Here is a 23,956-nt window from a genome sequence, read left to right as displayed (position 1 = left end):
AAAACTTAGATTTTGCTTAATTTCATTTATTTTTTGTCGTCTGTGTGTATACACATTTCGACCCCAAAAATCAATATATTACTTTCTTTTATCTTTCAGTTAAAGTCTTATACCCTACACATGGAGGCAAATATTTTTCAGTAGATACATACAACAAGTCTGTAGAAATTTTTTCTTATAAATACATTATGAACACGTAACACCTACGTGATCGCAGTCAAGTATACAAAGAATTGAAACGCAACAGAGTTACGAAACGAATTCGTAACTTTTCCGCGATATTAATATATCACTTGTGTACCTATAAAGGATACAAAGATTGAGATGATGAAAAAGCATTACAAATGTTACACTTAGAGTAGTAATGATCCGGCAATATTACTATTCATTGGTAGTTTAGATACAAGTACTCAAAAATTAAGTAGGTAATTTTTTAAAATTTGTTCTTTACATTAAAAAAATAAACATGAAAATATGAGTCTTTTAATTAAAAAAAAATATATAAAGTAATTCTATTTTTTTTATCAAAAGAAATTGTAATCGTACAATTATAAATGTATAAAAATTAAGAAAATAACTAAAGCAAAAAGTGATTTAAAAAATGCTTCACTCGTTATCTGAGTACTTCTACCTTCTAATTCTCTAATCTCATTTTGGTATTGACAAATGTAAAATCTCGCTTCGACATTTTGAAGTACACTTGAGCAAATTAATTCTTAGAAATTGCTTGTATAAAAGAAAATTAATGATAGTATCAAAGAGTTGACAATTTCGTCGTAAGAGTTTGGATAGAAAGTAAAGAAATGCTAAAGGCTGAGCATCGATAAACGCACTTTCCATACATATGTCGCATAACAATGACAATCTTTTGTTTTTAATTGCAACAACAACGACAGTCTAATCACTAGCACCGTAACATGACATTTATAGTGTCGTTAAACACTCTCTTTTTTCTCATTCTTTAATTCTTCAATAGCGGAATTGACCTTTTCTACCCATACAGTTGTGATAAACCCTGAGTGGTGTGTAATTTCCATTTCCGTTCATCGCTAAAAAACAGCAATAAAAAAAAAGAGAAATAAGAGAAGTCATATTAATAAAAAAATCATCAAACATTGGAAATGCAATATAATGTAACGATAATATAGAATCAATAAATTAATATTGGAAAACCACTCACTTAATTCATATTCCTTAATAGCAGCTTGCATGATAAATTGAATAGTTAGTTCAAATTATCAGTTATAATATTAATTAAATATTATTGTTAATTATACATATAAATCATCAAAAAGCCACCTACCCTGTACGATAGTGGGGGGTTGTCGTGGGCTTTGTATGGTGTGTGCATGACATCGCGGTTTTAATAGGCCATGATATAGGACGAAGTATAAACCGGCAACAGCCGCAGCAGCGACGGCCATACAACGGTAAACGAATCTTAACGAGCCAACGATGTCAGAGCCGCTGACGCTGATGTAAGCACCAACCACGGCTCCGATGCATCGACCTGAAACGAATTATTAAAAACGTTCATTACCACAATATATAATGCCACATGGATGAATATTAAAATTACTAAATTGCGTGTATGGATTCATCGAGTATAATCTTAAAATTCCATTCAGAATGCATACCAACGCAGAAATGCGCAATCACAGGTAATGCCTGAGCAGTCACAGTCAAGTGACGCGGGACGAGATGTCGTAGGTAAAGAATGGCGGTAACCCACATGATACCTAGCGTGAAAACTTCAAGAGCCTCGAAAATTAAAGACCACCAAGGTTCTGCTACGAGGCTTAAACCAGTAAACCTAATAGTTTCAACTTTTTAAAATATGTGAATTACAAGAGAAATTTTATTATATAAAAAACTTACCTACCTAATAATATACACAGTGAAGGCAGTGATGAGAAGGTTACTGTGACCACAGTAGTCAACTAAATGTTCAGATTTCCAAAGAAATAGAAACGCTGGAATAGCTCCGACTGTCATAGCTACACTAATGGGAAGTTCGTCAGCTCCTAACTTTTGTAGATGTCTAAAAAGAATATTCTATCAGTATGATCTAAAAACATCTTACATGATCTTAACTATCCCTTAAAAGATATCTACAACTGTTTGAATACTTTCGCGAGCTTCTGTATTGATAAGAACCTATCTATATATTTGATTGTTTCACGTATTCATCATGATGACAGTTCGTCAGAACATACATTTACTGTAACTGTACTCTAACAGTGTCAAACGACTACACAATGATTCTTACAAAGGTAGATAACTATCCATGGCGCTCCAGAAAGTCCCCATAATGATCAGTACAATTACTAGAGCGACAGTTTCACTACCGTATCTCTTGATAGCGCTCATGGGAAGTGCTAACATGCCACTTCTAGTATGCCACCACCATTCCGGTGGACTGAGAGGCATTCCGTTCGCACAAAGAGCTACCAAGGCTGACAAAAGCATCATAACCACGTGTATACCGATTGGCAAATAATAGAAAGAGTTCAAATTTTCTATAAGAGTGCATAAATAGCCGGTTAGAGGACCGAAGATGGCAAAGCCAAGCGAACCGAAAGCCAACTGTCGTCCTACGTCTCCGCGTCCACAGGATGTTTCTCTGGTGGCTATTACAACTGCTGCATCGATCAGAGCTACAGCCGTTGTTGGGAAAATGTCTGCAGCTGATCGAATAGCTAAATATGTCCAGAATACTAAGTGGGTCCAATCTTCTGTCTGTTGGCATTGACTCTCTATGAGGACGCTATCTGGAATTAATATATATTACTTATATTTTATATTCAAACTTGTTATAATATTAGTAAGTCAAACAAATTTCAATTTAGCTTTCATCTCTTTAAATATAAATATCCTCAGTCTACTAATAATGTAATAAATAGTAGTGTTACCCGGAAGAGTGTATGGATCAACTAAGCTACATTCAATGGAACAACTCTGATAAATTTCTGCCATTCTGGTTTCAAGTTCAGGAGGTATACGACAAGCAAAGTACTCAGCCAGAGGATATGCACACCAATCTCGATCACTTTCATTGTTCAAGGCTTGTTTCAGAGTAGCATTTATAGCTAGATTGCCTGAATATTTGGTGTAAACATGACAAACAACATTATCACCCTCTTTAAAACATAAATGAGGTGGTTCGCTTTCAGGTATGGTGAATCTTCGCGTTTTCTTCGTTTCTTCTTGTTCCTGCAACATATTCCATATATTTAAATTACTCTGTCTTTATACAATTGAGAACTACACTGGAGGGACACAATAAATCACATTCTTTATCCTTTATAAGTGTGCAATTTTGAAATTCAATACATCGTCTCAATCAATCGTATATTACCAAAATTATCTTTTATTCCTTAACACTTGCTTCAGCTTTTTACCTGCACATTTAGCTGGGCGTATATTTCACTCTCGAGAGGAATCACCGTTGTTTCGCCACTGCCATCTAGAACAATAACATCGGAATCGGTCGTTCCAGAAGTAGTGGAACCATCGTTATTGTCGGAATCCCACCGTTTTGATCCTATAGGGTAACAAGCATAATTGCATCCTTCCAGAAGCAATGGGCCAACTCTGGTTTCGTCAGACCATCTGTGGCAAGAAATATCATCTTTGCATCTTTCTTGCAACACCACCGCTCCTGTTTGATCGCAGTTAAACTTTAGATCAGGTCTTCTTTCTCTTGGAGGTTCAATGCGATCAGCTGTTGGAATCAATAGAAGAAAAGCATAGAAAATGGCAGAGAGGAAGCAGGCAATGGCAATCATCACCCTGAGGTAACGACCAGTTGAAGTTTTGTCGCCTCTTCCTTGATGACCTGCTAACTTATCTGCGATTGGAGCGGCAAACAGAGGCCCTAAGATCGCGACTGCTGGCGAGATTATTGAGATCATTCGGATCTGGTCGATGCTCAATCCCATTTCAATCATGTGTAAAGGAAGAAAAGGGAAGAGACATCCCATTCCTAAAAAGATAATTATGATATCAATATTGGTGGCAAATATTTTAATATTTCTTTATTAGATATGGATAATACTGCAATACATGTATCTTAACCCAAATATATTTATTATTCTTTCAAAGGTAAGATTGCAAGATCATTATTTGCATCTGTTCTGAAATGTCCGATAACATTGATCACATCTATTATTATCTCCTTTACTTTATTTTTATTCTTTATTACATTATTATTTTTCTTGGGCAGATGAAATAATAAATTATTTTTTTTATCAACAAAATGCAAAAAATTAATTAATACATTCTACTTAAATTCTTTTAAAGAACTTTGTTTCTTTTATATTTACAAAATAAATACAAATTCCATAATAATTGCACTATTTGGTCCGTTTCTCATAAAGTTCTCCAATCATGATAGTTATTCTATATGTACCTCCAAAAAAGAGGAATAACAGTAGCTTCAACGAGAGAAGATTGATGTTAATAAACTTCTTCTTGGGCAGGTCCTTGGTTGTGTCCATTCTCTCCGTGGACGCCGTGATCGACATGTTATATATATTATAAAGTTCCTCTTAAAAGCAGGTACAAACGATTCAAGATTGACGACCTATGGTCGTCTATTATGCCGATGACCCTCCTTTAATTTCCATTTTCATTAGTCCACTTTTACGTATGTCTAAATCAAAAAGAAAAACTTGTTTAAATAAGGCGGTGCATTATTTATTATTTTTTGCTTATTATGGAGGCATTTAGCAAATACAATTTTAATTATGCATTTTGTTTCATAAATTGAAAAATTATAGACCTAGAACCTTAACCATACGCTTTTGTACGAATATTCCATGGGGCAATGATCAATTTATTCTGAACGGAACAGACCAATTTATTTTCAAGAAGCAATAAGCAATTCATTTTAAACGGAAATGTAATAGCGGCTTCACGATTCGTTTCTTTGATTTTTCAATTCCTCCAGCGAAGACGTGCAATCACACAGATCATCGTGGATCTAGTAAACGAGATAGTAGTCAAACTGAACTCACTACATCGAGATGTGGCGGAACGCCGTCCGTTAGAACGCTCAACTTCCGGTGCTCTACCTTATAAATACCTCGGATGGATGCTGGAATCAGAGTATCAGAGAAATTATAAATGAATAAATCGAGTTAAATATTTGACATAAGTAAATTATTATTAATAGCGATTATTTTTAATAGTAATTATTATTTTTGTTTAACTCGAAGATCCTTTTCATCTATTCCATTCAGACTCTCCCCTAAATAGTGCTTCGACAACGGTTATTTATCTTCAATCTTATGAACTCTTCCGGATGCGTTCCTGGACTCGCAAATTACACTCCATTCCAAAGATGGCATGGGCCAGACGATCGTGACACAAGTTTCACATACAAATAACCGACCGCTCGATTGTACGACCATACACAAGAGTTCTTCTCTTCTCCTACACGAAGCACGAAGACGATCAAAGAGACCGCAGTAGAAACTCGTCGTTCATAAGTTATGAGTTATGAACGAGGACTAAATAAAGAAAATGACGACTGTATTTCCAGGATATCAATTCTTTGGTCTCATCAAGGAACCGCTTCCTTTATTGATAAAAGGAGATACTATCTTGATCTGTATCTCCCGTGTGTATATGAGAGGGTTCATTACGTGATCTTTGTATTATACGTTTGTATGGTGTATTACCCGAAATCTGTTTGATGGAATATATTGTAATTTTATTAAACAGACAAAGAATACTATTTGCAATAAATAGAAACTACTAATTACTTACTAAAGGAAAAAGGTTTGTGTTTTACAATTATGAAGACACGATTTATTCAATTTATTGCTTGCGGGCAAGAATGGAATTATAAATACTGCGTGTTTTTAAATCATGAAGTATAACGTTTATCATTGAACGTAACAATTTTTTCAATTTTCTAGCTCGGTAATTTCTATATCCGATACCAGAAATACAGAAATTTGTGGGATTTCTTAATTGCTCGTAATTTTGTCATTCTGTCAAAAGATTAATCTTCTAAATTATCTGTGAAGTATCTAGTAAAAACGAATATGTAGTTTTAACAGGACGGTGCAAATTTCTACGCGTAACCTACTTTTCTCAAGACCAACGTTCTCACGTAATTCTCAATTTTCGCCAGTACGAACGTCTCGTAATCCGCAACTTCCTTATTTTCGTCGGGTTTACAAGAACTGACCCTCGCGATGAAGGTTCTCATCGTTCTGATCGCATTACTACACGTTCCATATTGCATTTCCTTGCTTCTGAGAACTCTATATCTCCCGAGGATTTCTATTCGTTCCGAATGTAACAACCAAAGTTTTCGATCGTTTCGAATATCATGTTTCAAAACTTGTTAGATAAGATGCATAGAACTATCGTATTGTACCATGCGACACAACACACGCACGCACGCACGCACACACACACACACACAGAGTTATAGATAGTTTTTATATATATATATATATATAATCAATAGTTACATATCTTCCATTCCATGTACTGCCATGTAGTCAACAATGACCGATGCAACACGCTCGAGACCCATATTTCATGCAACTGTACATGAATTTATTAGAGATATGCTATTGAATGCTGCGACGACAGGGTGGAATTATTTAGGTGAACAGATACAATATGGTCGCAACAGATTTTCATCGAATTTAATCTAATTCACGAATAGACCGCGGACTTTAATGTAAATTCATATTTTTCAAAGCATTCGTAAAAGAGGAGAAGCTGGACAAGAACTGGCATCGTATCTTCATCGCTATTCCAGAAGGATCTGATAATTGTAGAATTCACTGTACTATGAGATTCATAATCTTTCACCGTTTGCTTGTTCCACGAACCTGTTCAGCAAGATTTTCGCTTTCGAGCGAAAGAGAGAAAGAACGATCAGCAAGAGACACGTATATAATTAGCATTATCGGAGTGATCTTTCGATTACAGGGAGACGTCATCATCACGAAGAAATCAGACGATGACGGCATACCTCGTCACCTAGCTCGCTTTCATTCATCCTCTTACATGGCTCTTCACAATTAAACATCCGTCCGTTTCGTTCAATCATTGTCCTCCCTCGCGGATGTTACCACCAGTTAGCGACCGTCTTAATGCCTTCGAGAAGGAAACGAGAATTACCGCGATAGTTATATAGCTTCAATTATGCGGTCCCCACTTTCCCTCAATTTCTGGGCCATCTACTTTTTGGTAACAAGGCAGATTTGTCATCTTGAATAGATAATTTTGAAAGTAATTCAATTGATCCTTTATCTCTGTATTTTTATATATTTTTCTTTGCACCTCAAGTTATATATTTTTTATCATTGATAGAGATAGGCAAAAATCTATGATTTGTTTATTTATGTTTATCTTGTCAGTGGCGGGACTGTCTTTAATATTTACGTTTAAGATGGCTATTTATACTGTATACGAATCTTTGACTAAATATGTTTGCAATAAGTATCTTGCAGCTTCTATACCGATACTCAAATAGATTTTAAATTTTATTAACATAACTGTAATGACGTGATAAAACATTACCTTATAACAAAAAGTTCAAAATACAGAAAAAAAATATAAATTAACGAATTTCTCCTTTGCATCAAATTTAAAATTCGACTAATTTACCTTAATTCATCTTCTCACGTCCCATTTGTATCACACAGTGAATCCCCAATCAATTTCATATTAACGAGCTTGCTTGTTTAGAAATTGATTTCCAAGACAACTAATTCTTTCTTCATAAAAAATGTGTCTGGTGTCACGTCTAGTTTCTAGGATATTGATTCATAACACCAGATTAGCTGACTCACCCCATGTGACCCAGAAAATCAGGAAGTCGTAGACCGATTAGCAAACGTATTAGTTTACAGTAATCGATGAAAACAGCATCGGACGTTGATAAACGTTTAACACCCTTACATATTGAAAATCACAAGAGAAACATGTATCAAGCACATTTTTCCTTACTTTTTCACATTAATGTTATTTTATAATTAAACGATCTGTTAGGTCCAAAGATATAATTCCTTGACAAATAACTAATAAGTTGATATTTCGTAGAAGCAAAAGGTATGGTAATTATTAAGACGATCAATATTTTAATAACTAATATTTTAATGTTATTACAAACAGTATCTTGGAAATTTTGAAAAGAATGAACAAATACATGTTTAGGTCCGAAGCCAAATTGTATATGAACAACGTGGATAATACAGAATTGACTAATAGCATACAATGTTGAAATTGCTGCTCGTAAAAACAGGAAATATCGCTTATCATGCCAACCTCCTGTAGATTTCATACAGAAAATCATTGATACAGGCAGAACAAATTTTTATAGCGATTTAATGCAAGACTGTATTAACAAAACGATAGATCGAAATTGATACTAGAATACACTGGTTGGTTCTGTACAATGCTTTCTCTATCGGACAAATAAATACTGTTTAGCAATAAATTGAAATAACGTTCGCGGATGAGATAACGCGGTCATCGATCGACAATAATATCGGTGTATTTTGGGACCTAGCTGAATCTGTGTTCGTACGAATATACGACCGTGAAGTTTATTTTAACGTTGGAAATATCAATAGAAAATTGATACTAAAATTATTCTAATAAATATCACCATGATGCGTGTACAAGGGAAATCTATATTGTAAAATCTTGGAAAATTTAATGAGAAATATTGCTGTCAGTACTATCAGTACTTGTGCACGAACAGTTAGGGAAAAAGAATTCTCAGAATTATTAAATACTAGGAGCGTGGAGGAAATAAGAAACATATTCCACTTTGTACAGAAGGTCATTAAAATAAGAAAATTAATGCTAGTCGAGTCATAATAAAAATTAAATTAGTTCATTATAGCGTGTATCTGCGTGTGCCGGGTATACGTCTGAACGTGTATTGATGTATGTAAATGTTTATATTATAATGTACGATATATGTAGTGGATATCTATGAGCTGCTTTGTAATAGACTGTGAGGCTGAAATCCAAATAAACAACTATAACGAGGAATATTCATCGATAAAATGGAAGAAATTATACTGACAAATATTATCGTAATAGACTTAAAAATTCGAGAAATTTATATTACAAAATCTTGGAAGATTAATAAGGAATATTCATCGACGAAGAAGGAGAAAATCATAAAAATATCTTCTCCAAAGAAGAATGAGAAGTCACGTATTCGAAGAAAATGAATCATTTGTAATATTATCGAGAAAGTCATTCGACAATTCGCAAAGAAGACATAAGTGAATTATTGCACGAAGTAGAGCGACTGGCGTACAGTTTTATCGGACGGAATTCGCTTTTACATCTGACAGCTCGATTATTATTAAGCCGTGTGAAGCTAAAGGCTATTTTCTACCCCTTTCCCTCTTGCGCGTTACAACGCTATTATGTTTCTCTCACGCAAATGAGTTTTTGTTTCATGAAATAAAGTACGCAAATGTTGCGTTCGACAGAAATCCATATCAAAGCATATAATCTAATACCTCGAAAATACACAATATGACTTTCACATTTCAACTTTCAAATATCTATAATCACATTTCAAATTGATAATTATTTAATTTGGTAACGTTTCCTAATTTTGTCTAACTTCTGATCAAATGTCTTGATTTTGGTCAGTGAAATATATCTCATTTCAACTGTTTCAAGCATATTAAAAAATTTAGTAACGTACGTCACCGATGACCACCACCGTGGCCGTCGACGTTGTTAACCACAAATATTTAAACACAGAAAGCTATTTCTTCCTACAGCCTTGAAACAGTCGTTAAACCCCAATCTGCCTTTGTTTCATATCTACAAGGAGATGGCTAGAGCTGAGAAATCTCGCACGAGTTGGCTGTATGTGCGTTCGATACTTCAGGTTGATGGTGAAACAGCCCCAACAGGATTTCAGTGCATGGCGCTTTGCCTTCGAGAAATTGTGTCCTTGGTGCGGCAATTTCTTATGTTTTAAACGTTTTCATTAGAATACGCGGGAGTATTATAATAAAATCTGGACTAAATCAGCTCTAAATCGGTACTAAAATTAAAAAATAATCAAAAATTTAGCAAAATAGATCGTAAAACTTTAATATTAAGAAAAGATATTATTAATATTAAAGAAATATACAAAATAAAGTATAAAAAATGCTTATTAATTTCTTGAAAACAAAGAGTCACGCATTCAAATCCTTCAGGGGCTGTTTTACCATCAGCCTAAAAGCATGCACATAGCCAAATCATTGGAGATTTTGCGCTTTTTGCCATCTCCTTGTTAGCTTCCAAACCCACGCAGACAGTGAAACAGCTAAGCAAATTTACTTGTTTATCCAATCGATTCGAAGAAATCTTGGACTTTAATTCCACCGACGCGACGCGACGCGACGCTTACTGGCGACGGAGACTGGCATTCTCGAAGTGTCTCCGCCAGTTACAACGACAAGCGTCTCTCTTCCTAGCTAGAGCCTGTCCTTCGAGTGCTCCACTTCGTGTCAATTACGATTCTATGACAGTAGATCCGTATTTCGATTATCTTGCAATCAGCTTTCGAATATGGAATAAACGTGGCGGAGACTGTAACGAGTGCGTGCACTGGAATGGCAAGTCTAACTGGGTTAACAACAGGTCATGGAAGCTTCGAATGTTTTCGTTCTAGCTACAAACTGCTTCTACGTATATTCGTGTGTTTTCAAAGGCCGCGGCTGAAACATCACCGAGCAGAAAGTGCACCGTGAAATTTGTTGGCTGTCGATGTCTAGTCCAGATTCGCGATAACTGTACAAATTGCTCGTACGCTGGCTCGTTTTGCCGTTTCTGATAAGATCATAATGATCGTTCCACTCGTCCTATTGCAAGAGAGTAGTTTTTCGGAGTAACAAGCTCGCCGCACTTACATACAACAGCGTTGAATGAAAAGTTTAGTGGAAAACTTTTTACGAGAACCTATAACGAAGTAAATAATTAATAATGAAATTATCGTATTTCTATTAAAATCTTCTTAATGTTTAACATATGTAATTTATAGAAAACTTCCTTTTTGTAGTTGTGATTCGATTGGACAAAATTTTCCCATTGAAACAGAATGGTAGTATGTACATACATTTGCAGCGTTCTTTGCTTTTAAAGCGAAAGAAAGTTCTTTCGTACATTTTTCTGAAAAATAAAAATAATATAATTACGAGCATTATTTTTAAATGTAATTAATTACAGCTTCGATATTATAAAATATCGTAAACAAGATATTTGTTTAAGGGAGACGTTGCTTCTTTTAAAACCATAGCACGTTTTGAACTTTTAAGCGAGAGTGTATACACAGGAACTTTTAGCGTGAAAAAATTATTAATGCCAATAAGTGAACGCGTTCAGAGATGCGAATTTATGTTTCTACATGAATGAGCATCGCGTAATAAAGTATTAGATAATTAGAAAATGACAACTTTTTGTCAACAAGTTTAGACTGATACTTGCAAGTCACGTCTATAATTTACGCTTATATCTTGAATAATTGGCAGTGATCTATCGCTTCTATATCCTTAATAGGGTAGAAAGAGAAAGTAGTGCAAGTGATGAGAAGTACGTGTGCCAAATATGGCGTAAATAATTCTAATTGGCGGTGCATGATGTTTCTTAAGGATACTTAAGGAGTTTCACGCAGATCATCAAGCTCGTCACGTGCGTAAACTGTTCACACTGTAATTTACACCGGTCATTCTTTTCCATTGCAAATAATGCAAATATATACATCCCGGCTATAAATAGTTGCGTGCGAACATCGCCTTTTAAGCGGTCGGGATTCGTTTAATACTTTGCTGGTCCGCATTACGGAGAACGGAAGTGGTCGTGATTATGCGTATACAACAAATATAGCGTGATTGAATATCGTACTTTACAGTTACAGCTCCACTATCCATTTCCAGCTCGAACAATATCACATTGTTGCCATTAATCATAATATTTCTATCCTTCCTGTAATTCAAATTAATTAAAAAGAAGAAAATGAAAAATAAATTTCTAGTTTATCGTAATCTTTTCATAATGAAGTTCATCGTGATGTTTGAAGTACGTTACACCTCAAAAGCATCCATACACTTTGACTGTTTTAAAATAACTGTATATGAGTTCTATCAAAGTATACAGATTAACGACGAAGTAATTAGAAATCACTGCTGTTACCTTTTTATTGAAATACGTCATACTTTTGAGCGATGTTCTAAATGAAGAAACTGGAGGAATAAAGTTTTTTTCGGAAATGGATACATAGACGAAGATTTTTCTTGAGTTACGGTATCTGCGTGACCTCCGTACGACTAGTTCCTTACGTCATCGGGAACAGGTTGTCGATTACGTCAACGTTCGTTGTGTGCACCTTGAAATCTAGCCTTACGTTTGATGCGACTATAATTATCGCGTTCATTCCCTCGGGACCTCGTTACGAATACATAAATGTAATAAATACTTTCGTCTCTTTATATCACGGAGATTAAAATAGTAACAGTATAGCATTACCAATGTCATATAAAAAGTAGTATGATAAATATCATTAATGTATAATGAGCCATTTACTTTCATCAAAAATACGAGACACGCTTTTAAAAAATTTATTTTTTTTTTATAGGATACCATTGATGCAACTAAATTCTTCGTCGTGGAATGTTTCCTTGCTGCGTTCTTTTCTCCAGAATTTTATACACTTCGAAAGAAGCCGTTTTTTTAAGACGATAGAAGCTTCGAGCTTTTAAGAGGGTGAATTTTTTAACAATCTCGCGGCGGGCTATCATTATTGTCGCAGATAAATTTCTCGCATTGTCTCCCTAATTGCGCCGCCACTTTTCACGCATTCCTTAAAAATTTTCTTTTAAAAATTTTCTACGGAGCATATACCGTGGCACTAAACATTCAGGATTAATAAGATTTTTCCATATAAATCTTGCGTACCATGGATAATTAAGAAAAACGTTGTTCGTAAAATACACGTTGAAAAGAAACTTCGCTAACTCTTTAACAAGATTATATTATATTCTACGCGTTAGAATCCTCTCTAATATTAACCCTGCTGCGTCTCTACGGTCATTTACGACCTAATTGTATTTCCCTAGTAGCAAAAAATATCTCACATACCTCGATAAAAGACGAGAAAGTTCTTATTGTTATGCCTGATTTTCTGTTTCAATTTCATGTTAAATCTTCTTAAAACGTTATCCTTTTTAAAAAAAAGGCAAATCCTCTTTGTTTCTTAAACCGACAAGTCTGAGATATAAAAGTCCGAGAATCACTGCAAAGCCAATAAAACAAAATTTATAATATTCCCGTGTCATCTTTGGCATATATTTTACTCGAAAATTTGAAGAGCAAGAGGAAGTTATGAGTTATGAAGGGAGATTTTAAATATCCATCAAAGTTGATCGAATAATTACAGTAATATTTACGAAGAGTCGTCGCATTCCTCATCGACGATTTTCAAGGATCGTAAAAGAAAGCGGCTTCCTGTCTCGAACAGGAAACCGCCGCTTATTCGTGCTCTTCGTTCGACCCATTATCTTTGCAAGAGAGCACGCAATAGATATTCATATTCATCCCTGTCTGTCGGTTGTCCAATCTCGTAATGGCACGTCTTACCAGTGCAAGAACACCAGCCAGGAAAATGACTTTTTCACTTGGAATCTGAATATCGCTACGTTCAACGGGGTTTCCTGGTGCTCTACCTGGTGCTCTGTTAGATCAGCACTCAGACTATTGTTCAGACTGTCGTTCAATGCGAACGCAATTTCGAATTTTCATTATGTTCCATTCCAGACGTACATTTTTCGATGCTTTACATATTTCTGTAGTTACGTGAAACACATTTATTTGTACTTTTAGAAAATACACGTTTTTAGTCGCAATAATGGATCGATACGTGGAAATAATTTTTTTTTTTTTTTTTTTATATACACACACAATGTGAAGATCCCATGTTTGTCAAACCTTCTCAGTATATTTTGCGGGTACATATCGGAAAAAAATGTCACATAAAAATAGATCTTGTATCTAGCTTGTGCTCTTGTATGCTCCCGTACATTTCAACTAATATTATTAGTGAAATTTTCAAAGTTTAATTTAAAACTTTAAATTTCCTATGTCAAATGAGATATTTAAAAATATAGTATATTTACACAATATCCTTTTCTGACTGGAACAATCTGGAACGCTTTGTATGTAAATTAGTTTGCAATGCGTGTTGTAACCGTCAAGTTTGGGAACAAAAATATGAAATAAAATCGAAATTATTTCAGACGGTATTTTTGTAAGGGAGCCTTGACAACGGTAATTTGTTCGATGTTAAGTCTTTAGAGTTAACAGCACTGCACGAAGCTGAACTGTCGGGCCTTCCGCTTCCATGATTTCATTAACCCAATTCCGAAGCTTGAAGTTGTCGTGTTAGGGCGAAGTGTGGGCGGAAGGACACGCATGATATTTCTCACAGAAGGGTCACCATTGCGTGCAGGTGTTATCCACGTGTATGCCACCATATATTTACTTCCTAATCTTTAATTTACTGCTGGTTAATTAATAGCAATAATAGTCCAGGGCATTTCTAACAGAAGCAATTGAGTGAAAATTATTTTTAACAGAACAGGGTTTACATCTAAAAATTTAGGACTTGACTTTTAAGTTTAGAAATCCGAGGAATTATTTTTGATAAGCTTATAATATATTTATAATTTATCATCTCTGATAAAGGTAACCGATTTGAAGCCATTTTTTAATAAGACAAAATTTACACCTGAGAATGTATTTTTATAATTATAGGACTTTTAAACCTTCGAACTGTGAGAAATTCTTATTAATAAACTTACGACATGTTTAATGCTTGTTATTTTAGCTAAGTATTAAACATAGTCCGGCACTGAAGTATTGATGGCATTGAAAGTGTTAATTAATATATGCCGCGACGTTACACGATAATTACATGTTGTTCAAGCTTGTTACCTCCGGAGAAACAATCGCCACTGTTCGTTAACCTGCTATTAAGAATTTACAACGTCGGCGGAACTTCGAGCGTTACATAAATCTTCCAGATAACGAGAGATGCAAGCAGTTCGCTTCCACCGGAAATTCTAAAGTTCTCTGATTTTTAATTTCGATATTGTATCGCGTGTTCGAATAATTTCGTCAGACAATCGTTAAACGAGTTTTGTAATTTACCTTTACCGTGACGATCGATCCGATTAACTCTATTCGTGCCCCTTTTCATTATAATAAACGTTCGACTACTTTTCTAAACAACTGCAATTCATCGTTTTGAAATACGGTAACACTACCAACAATTCCATTACCTTCGAATGAACCAGCAGTAATCATTTTATACACCTTTATACATATATATATATCACCAAATATCGGTGAAGATTTCAACATTTCGAATTAAATTACCCCATCGAATCCAAATATCTGTAAACACTTTCCAAATTAAATTAACTCATAATCAAAATTAAACGATCCCATCGTCTTCATACACAATCAGGCAATCAACAAATACCACATCTCGCGCTTAAAAGCTCAGTAATCAGAAACTCGCTGGAGCTGCTATGTAAATCCGCGGAAGGATTATGGCAATGCTCGGGAAGCCAGCCGCGCAACAGCTGCGTTGAAAACTAGGGGCATCAAACGTGTAATCGCCATGTAGGGAGACGTCGCAACGGTATTTGTCATATCTGCATAATATACTCTCGAAAACCCTGGTTGTAGTTTCTTGCATGGACGAAGGGTTGCGGCAAACACCGATGAGGGGTGAGAAGAGAGAAAGAGAACCGTGGTCCAGGGGTGAGGAGTTGCGAGATGATGGGGTTGAATTAGGCGTTGAGTCGTGCAACAGCACGAATGAGTAATTCGAATCGATCGTAAAATCTGTCTCGACTAGTGCTTCTCTTTCTCTCTCGCTCCTTCTTGCTCACTCTTGTTTGTCTAGCCGCGTACGAAGCGAAAAGAAAAGCAACCTCTCGTCGCCTCCGTCTAACGTCATCGCTCGCTATAGATTCCCGAGCTCGACAAACGGATCCACCGTGCTCGATCTCGCTTTACGTGTTTCAGTCGTGCTTTCGCTGGTCTCAAGGATAAACCAGTTGTTCAGTTATTCCGGCTAGAGAGACGAATATCGCGTCTATGGCGTTAGTCTGTGTCGAGAATTTTAAGGTCTGGTATCGTTGTTCTACATCTTCCTTGCCGCTAATGAACGTGGATCCTGTGGCTCCTGAGAAGGATCCAAGCTATTACGTTCGAGGTCTAATATCGTAACTGTTGCTCAAAGTAATTTGGATCCGTGTACATGCATAGTCGTCTATACATGGTGTAAAGGGTGCGTTACGAGAGCAGTGAGATTATATTGCGTTCGTAGCTTGACAGGAAATTCGCTTGGGGTGGTAGGGGAGAATATTTGAAATGGAAGTTTCTATCAAACTGCAACGATTGTAACCTTTGTAGCACAGCTACGTATAATAGCATATTATAAACTGATCAAATTGATTTTTTTAAAATCGATATGCAACAATAAAACTGGAATTTGTAATTGTCAAACCTTATAGAACCATCTTGTTGCTTCACAAATTTTTTATCTTCACGTTCTCTTCAACTTTTTAATTATATGTCTCACAGACGTCTCGATGAAAATTTCAAGCTATTTCAAATTTTATCAATACGATCACGATAGACGTGTTCCATTACAGTGGTAACGAAATTTCAAGAAGTTTTGTATAATAAGCATATTCGTAAAAGTTCTCTGTGATATGTGTTCAAATAGTCGTACTTTCGTAAGCCACTGTAACGTAATTTAATTTAAAAAGTTGTATGTTTACAGATACTTGCTGGCATAAAAGTGATACATATGGTTACTGGTATTGTTCCACTTGAAAACGAACTTCCGCTTTTGAATGAAGTTTATTGTCGAACTGCATCAAACTATGTCCTTTTCCTTATACGCGCTTCCCACAATAGCTAGCTATTCGATTGATTTTACCAAGTTCCTCGATATAATCAAGCCAACTTGAAATATTCCAGCCACCTTTATTATGCTTTCCTATAAATAAACGACCTTGAGAGAATGGATCCCAAATCTGTTATCGTTGCCGCTGATTTACGACTTCAATTAGAATTTTATCGATTCGATTACGAAATACTTACGTGTCTATCATCGAGAAATATAGTTGAGAAATATAGTTAGAGTACGTTGGAATAATCAATATCTTCTCTGACAATTGCTAACATATGATCTTGCATATTAAAACTAACTTATATAATCATAGGAAGATGAAGAGTACTCGAAATTAGTGCAAGGGGGACTCTCGAATCCATGAATGCAATTCGCATTCCTTTTATGGTAAAATTTGAAACAAATCGGAAAACGTGTATATACGTATACTTGTAGAAGTAGCAAGATATCTATACGAAAAATGGTCTTAAACATACAATTATTGCTAAATATAATCCTACTAAATATCGTGGCTTATTAATATGTATTACATTGTCCCAAAAGTTTCTTTCGTTTTATAAGAAACTAATAAATGCACAGCATTTCGTAGTAATAAAACAAAATGGATCATACGTAATTCAATAAAATAATATAAAATAAAAAATGATGTGCATCTGTTATTTCCTTATAAAATGATAGAAACTTTTGGGACAACCTAATAAGATCATTTTTCGTATAAATATCATGCAACTTCTACAAGTATACATATACACACATTTTCATATTTATTTCAAACTTCGTTGATATAATCAAAAATAGTCGAGTCTCGTTACAGTGCTAATGAAATTTCAAATGTTTCGTATAGGAGACACAACGTATTCGCGAAAGGTACAAGCGCTCGAATACCTTCCTAAATAACTCTACAAATTTCGTCATTCTTCGCAAAGTTCGGCATTAAATGTTAAAATGTCGAAGTTTAAGTAACTCGAACGATCCTACCTTATTATATTTCCGGGTGAAATCTTGGATTACCGTGTGTGCAACAGTGTGCATGGATCGGATCAGTAACGTACGCTGCCGCGTACATTGTTTATTTTCACCGGAGGCAAAACGTATAGGATGCTCGACGTGTATTTACCACGGATAACGGAACCATGCCGATGCTCGGTCTTCCTCGTTGCGCGTGCGAGTTCGAGCGAGAAAACGGGACAGGCATAAGGAGAAAGACGACCAACGATGGAAAGAAACGAGGAAGAAACCCGTATAGTATCGTCATCCGAACGAATCCGGACTCACAGAGAATTTCTTCGATCGAAGATTACATCCCTCACGCGACGGTAAAAGTAAAATCACGTTCGCTCAGCGCCTCCGAGCACAATGAATTTTACCGTACTCTTCTTGTAGAATGTTTTTGACGGGTAACGGTAGTCGATACGCGACTACGCTCGTCTTGATCTATCTGAGAAATTATGTACATCATCTTACGACGGATTCGATATCTCTGGCCGTTTAAGCGGAAATTAGATCTCAGCCAACTCGACCTATCATTGAGGATATAAGAGATAATTAACGCCTGTAGTGGTTGGACCTTGTTAAACTTACATTATGTGATTTTAAGTCTTTCGACTGGGGTGTCGGCTTGGGCTACTTGGTATCATGACAATTTAGGGTTAGACTACTCAGTTTTGGAACTTTTGATGCAATTGAACTTTACTAACGATTTCTATTACGCAGGAAGTAAAGTATAGAATAAAATTAAATACCTTGAATTTTGGTAATCTAACGTAAATTATTACAGTCATCTATAAGCAAACGACTAAACATGCAAAAGGTATAATTATTTATGACGGTCGATACTTTTAATGTCTTCGATATTTTAGTATTACGACTAGGTATTCTGAAAATTTTGAAGGGGATAAAAGAACCAAACATTTCCATGAAGTGTTAAATACGAAAACCAAGTATTTAATATAGTATTATCTATATTTTGATAATATTTAATATTTCCATCGAAATATAATTTTTATTTCGGGTCATATAGATGCGAGAAGAACGATAATAACTAATTATAATAATTGAATTACACACTTGAAAGAAAATGCTATTGATAAATAAGACGAAGCTTCAAGATCTCCTTTTCTTCCGGTAGCACAGGCAACAACCGGAAGAAAGGAACAAAGGCGGCTAGAAGAAACATTTAAAGTGTCCAGCCAATAGGACCTACACTTTTAGTAGCAAGTATAAGAGAGGTGAATTAAGAATTCCCTGAAAGTCGGGATGGTCTCGAATAAACAACTCTTCAGACTTCCACCAGTTTGAAAAGAGAGTTTAATAAGTTGTTCCACAAATATTTTAAAGAAAAAGTTTAATAAAAGTTTCCCTATTACGCGTTCGTTCGATAAAATATATTCTTTTTTTATATCCTTACCTCCGAGAGATCGTATACACGCGCGCTCAAATAAAACGAGAACGATTTTAATCCAAGTGTGTCGGGTGCAAGTTCGTAATTATTTTCATTTTCTTGCGTTGAAAACCTTCAGAACTGCGTGAAAAAATTTACATGTTAAGAAAAAATTAAAAATATAAGACGCTCGAAACCATGTTCATTTAAATCTATAGCGAAACAAATTTTTCATATAGTAAGGAACAATAATACCCGTACAATTGGTTTACTGCAGAAATAAAACACAGAAATATTTTCAAAGATTAATCCGCAAATAGTATATAATATTTAAAAGAGGATCTTAAGAAAATTTTGGAAAAAGATGCAAAAATTTTGGAAAATGCAGAACCAAATTTCCTTAAAAACTTAATTAATGATAAATTGGATGCAGTTATTTGAAAAAGGATGCACACGGAATAATACTTATTACACATTAATTAATGGTATTAATTAATGATATTGTATGAATATTTCTGTCTCGACGAAATGTTACCATTATATGTATCACATTATATATATTTAAATATGTTTGTTATTCTTTATTATATTTATTTTACTTAGTCCTTCTCTCTCGGAATTTGAACGAATTTTCAGTTTTACATTATATTACATTCTTCAATTGTTTGATTTATCTTAAAACCCCCAATTCACTCCACGTATAACAATCAATAAAATATAAAATATTAAACAACTATATGTGTACACCTCATAACAAATAATAACACCTTATTTGAAACGCAAAAGAATAAATATTTAAATATATTTAACAATATAGAGAATATTTATTCCTCTTCTGACTCCTACGTTCCAACTACAAATATCTTTGTCTCTCACTTCAACATGAATAAAATATAACACAGTCCCCTGGGTATCGATGCTATTAGTACGTATTTTTAAATGCAATCAATTAGTCTTTGCTATTATTTTATTTAAATTCGTTGCAAGAAGCATTATATTCTAACTATACCGAACGATTTTCAATGTAAACCCCTGTATTATTCATTTCACCACAAAAACCATTGTCTGCTCTCGAGCTATTGTAAATTCGTGCGTAACGATAACACAGTTACCCTCTTCGATTCGATGTTCTCGGATATAAAATCTCCATGAATTTAATAATTCCTACTAACGAAACTGGAACGTTTCACAGCGGTATTTTCACAAATTTCACGATATCCGACTTGGTGTTACGGCGTAATGTAAGAGTAAAGTCGGCCCGATACAACTGACTCGTAATTAACGGGAAAGATATTGACAAAAAGTTCAACGGCGTAAGCCAGATTTAATTAATAACCGTCGAACGTGGCTGCCGGCGTCGGTCTCGAGGAACGGAATAATTTTTCCTACGATAATCGCATTTTTTAAATTAATTTCCGGCTGGTCGCGGCGGCTCGTGTTTTCTGTCCTTGATATTTCTGACGATTTCCGTGACGAGGAACTTGATGGTCCTCCAACGTGTCCCTAAAGCGACTTTTTCATCTGTTGGAACCGAATATACTCCCCTTCGCGGTCGATACGAAATCACAAAGGTTAGAACGTAATTTCAAGAGAACAAAGAAGCGAGACTAGTGGCGGCTCTTTTTTAAAATTTCGTTTCGAAATTCTCAACTTCCGCCACTATTAACGACGCGATCGAATTTCAACTTCTATCGAACAAATCTCCTTCGTATGAGATATAACATTGTGGTCCTATATTCGAGATTCTATGACTCAAAATAAGACGAAAATCGAGAATAACCAAATTACGTTGGAGAATAACCAAATACATCAAATTATTTAGAAAATTGAGCGTGAATTATAGGTATCATGTTTACGTGACTTTGTCTACTCTTAACTATGCAGAAGCAGACAATCGGCATAAGATTGATCTACATGAGAAAATACGTTGAAAATGTAGAATGAAGTTTTCTTCTGTATGTCCGCGTTTTTTAGAAAATTTATCAAATATAGGTATATGTATCAAGTCAGTTCTTGACTAACTGTAATTAAACTTAATTTATGTGACTGAAATAGAATCTATTGTTATCGATGTGAAACTGTAATTATAGTAACGTTACTAATTACTTCTACATATGTTAATATTGCCGATAGCACTGTATGTATACAATTTTCTAAAGATGTATCCCAAGTGATTCAACGTGACATGCTATTTGCATCGTTATAGCGCGAAGATTCAATTAGAACGAATAAATATCGACCACGATATCATCTTTATAAAAAGAATGGAACTGGTTTCTACGAATTCTGTTAACTGATACGTATCACGCTATAATTACAATAGTTTTGACGCATCGGTCGATTTAAGGGTTACAGAAAGACATAAATAACCCATGAGATAAAAAAAAAAGAAATAAATCAAAAAAGATACCAACTTAATCTTATTTACAAGTAAGGTAATATTTATAACCTAATTCAGTATTTACTGTTCTTTGTACTTACTAATTTCTTTATTCTTATTGACTTTATAAATTAATTCCAATAAAATGTTTGTTTCAAAAGGAACATGAATATATAAAAGGAGAAAATAAATGTGAGACTTCATCATAGCTTAAAAAAGAATAACACGTGCAGAACAAATGTATTTGCAGGATCATTTTCATGGACATTTTGATACACGTTACTCATAATGTCGGTTCATTGTTATTCGTATCGTTGGTAACTCGGCAAATCATACTTTTATTAGATATCCAGTTATCCAAGAGAGTCTCGATTAAATTACTCGTAATCAAAATCATCGTAATTTTTTATTCTTTTGTTTCTCGTTATAAAATTGCATAAATATCCATAGTTTGGTTATCGAACAATCTCCGCTATTAAGCATTATGGAAATTTCGATCGAGAAGAAATCATCAACTCGTGACTCCTATAACTTGTACGTAAATGAGTAAAGACATGCTCGTAGGGACTCGTGACAGAAAAAGTGATTATAAACAATATGAATGCCGTACGTGGAAGCTAGTACAGTCCTCCTTATAACCTAATCAAACTCACTCGTACGATTTCACCAGTACGTAATGAAATGTCATGTAGAATTTCAATCGAATTATCGCGAATCGATTCGAAAAGGACTTGAACAAATTATGATTATTATACCGAAATCCAAGGCGGGATAATTGTCATAATCGTAAACAATTGAAGTTACCCAAAGAAAAATGTATCGTATTTCTTACCCATTATATTATATAAGTTGATAATTGAATGTAAAATAATTAGATAATTCTTGAGTCCAGGATTCAAACTTATAATCATTATTATTATATTCTCTTTATTATGTATTTTAGATAAATTGGTTAAGTAACGAAAAAAGAAGACAGTCGGTGCACTTCTTCACTGAAGGAATGAAAATTTATCATGATGGGGCAATAAATACATAAATATGATGCTATAATATATATATATGTACTATGGTATACAATGATGGACAAAAGAAAAAGTCACACTTGTGTATAATAATCACAATACATTAATGCTAACTTTGTTCTAAATTTTTTACCGTGCTGGTAATAGTCATTTATTCCACAGATATACGTCACAATTTAATTGTTCTCGTCAATTATAGCTCTGTTATCTAAAATTGTGGTGATTTTCATAAATTCTTTTGTCCTCCACTATACATTGCATACTATTATTATACATATTTATAATATACTATGTACGCATAAATTTTTGTATTTCCAATTATGACATACTATCAAGCACATCACTAAAGTGTACCAAAATCGATAGTAATATAATTACACATTTTTTTAACAGAAATCAGTCATTAACTGGTTAAAACCAATCACACGCGTGAAACGAGGAAATACGTACACATAAATCATACGCTCGTCACACTTCTATTAGTTAAACCATGTTCTAGGTTCACAATTGGATAACTAGCAGAAGATCGTGTAAAAACACGTAGAAAACCTGTGTTTAAGGGCCACGATAGTGGGCGAAAAATTCGCCACGGAGGATGTCGTCCGTTAAAAACAATTGACTATGATTTAAGATGAAAACGGGGTCACATAGATCCGAGTGGAACGAGAGAATCAACGGTCGCCGTACGCGTGTACCGAGATACTTCGATCGGTGTATCGAAGGGTTGTTGCCCGGGCTACCGAGTTTTCCGCGATCGTAATGAAAGAAAACGTGAATGGAATCACTCACCCCGAACAGCTTGACTATACCAAGATATCGTTCCGTTTGATGAGGCTTGTAACAGGTATCCCAGGCTTGAATCATGAAATGTCACGAAAGAGCGAAATGACACCTTCCACGATGGTTCCAGTACGAAGTCTGGTGAGCGACTGTTGCGTCCCGGTTTGTTCCACGACCACGACTCCCTTGCACACCGGCTCGCGCTTCTCCGCGCGTAAACGTCAATGCGAGTGCTCTCTAGCATCAGCCCACCTTTGCAATACCTTACGTGCACCTTCGGCATACCCCTGGTTATGCCGTCAAGCGATGGAATTTGTTTGTAAATAAAGATGCCACCGCGAGTTAAGTTTTTATTACTGTTCCTCGCGGGGAGAGTCCTTTGTTGTCAATATAGTATTGTTGTGTACGACCAAGAT

At 35.0% G+C, this 23,956-nt stretch overlaps 1 protein-coding gene and 1 long non-coding RNA gene across 5 annotated transcripts; one reads left to right on the top strand and one right to left on the bottom strand.

Annotated features, from left to right (window-relative positions):
* Positions 1-10: 10 nt before the first annotated feature.
* On the bottom strand, positions 11-23,736 carry LOC126924842 (uncharacterized). Of its 4 annotated transcripts, none has more exons than XM_050739766.1 (11): positions 23,550-23,736; positions 5,019-5,098; positions 4,412-4,654; positions 3,402-3,985; positions 2,913-3,213; positions 2,270-2,771; positions 1,883-2,041; positions 1,638-1,813; positions 1,304-1,510; positions 1,181-1,204; positions 11-1,049 (listed from the first exon to the last, which is right to left on the bottom strand). In XM_050739766.1, the coding sequence occupies exons 3-11, from the start codon at positions 4,524-4,526 to the stop codon at positions 970-972; spliced, it is 2,148 nt and encodes a 715-aa protein (XP_050595723.1). In that variant the 5' UTR covers positions 4,527-4,654; positions 5,019-5,098; positions 23,550-23,736; the 3' UTR covers positions 11-969. The 4 variants fall into 4 exon arrangements, with proteins under 4 accessions (XP_050595723.1, XP_050595724.1, XP_050595725.1 ...); XM_050739767.1 differs by lacking the exon at positions 23,550-23,736 and adding an exon at positions 10,336-10,466; XM_050739768.1 differs by lacking the exon at positions 5,019-5,098.
* Positions 17,209-19,361, top strand: LOC126924872 (uncharacterized). The gene is made up of 2 exons (XR_007713736.1): positions 17,209-18,294; positions 18,362-19,361. It is a non-coding gene; the product is annotated as an uncharacterized LOC126924872 (long non-coding RNA).
* Positions 23,737-23,956: the final 220 nt, after the last annotated feature.

Source organism: Bombus affinis, chromosome 15, assembly GCF_024516045.1.
Source record: "Bombus affinis isolate iyBomAffi1 chromosome 15, iyBomAffi1.2, whole genome shotgun sequence".
Lineage (NCBI taxonomy): Eukaryota > Metazoa > Arthropoda > Insecta > Hymenoptera > Apidae > Bombus > Bombus affinis.
Note: the sequence above shows the minus strand (reverse complement) of the source record. Positions and strands in the feature narration are given on the sequence as shown.

Bases quoted from the DNA above. Each gene is read 5' to 3' on its own strand.
- LOC126924842 (XM_050739766.1), bottom strand. From the start codon at position 4,526: ATGTCGATCACGGCGTCCACGGAGAGAATGGACACAACCAAGGACCTG. The intron at 3,986-4,411 runs GTACATATAGAA...TTATCTTTTTAG, and splicing joins GTTATTCCTCTTTTTTGGAG to GAATGGGATGTCTCTTCCCT. The intron at 1,050-1,180 runs GTGAGTGGTTTT...GCTGTTTTTTAG, and splicing joins TATTAAGGAATATGAATTAA to CGATGAACGGAAATGGAAAT.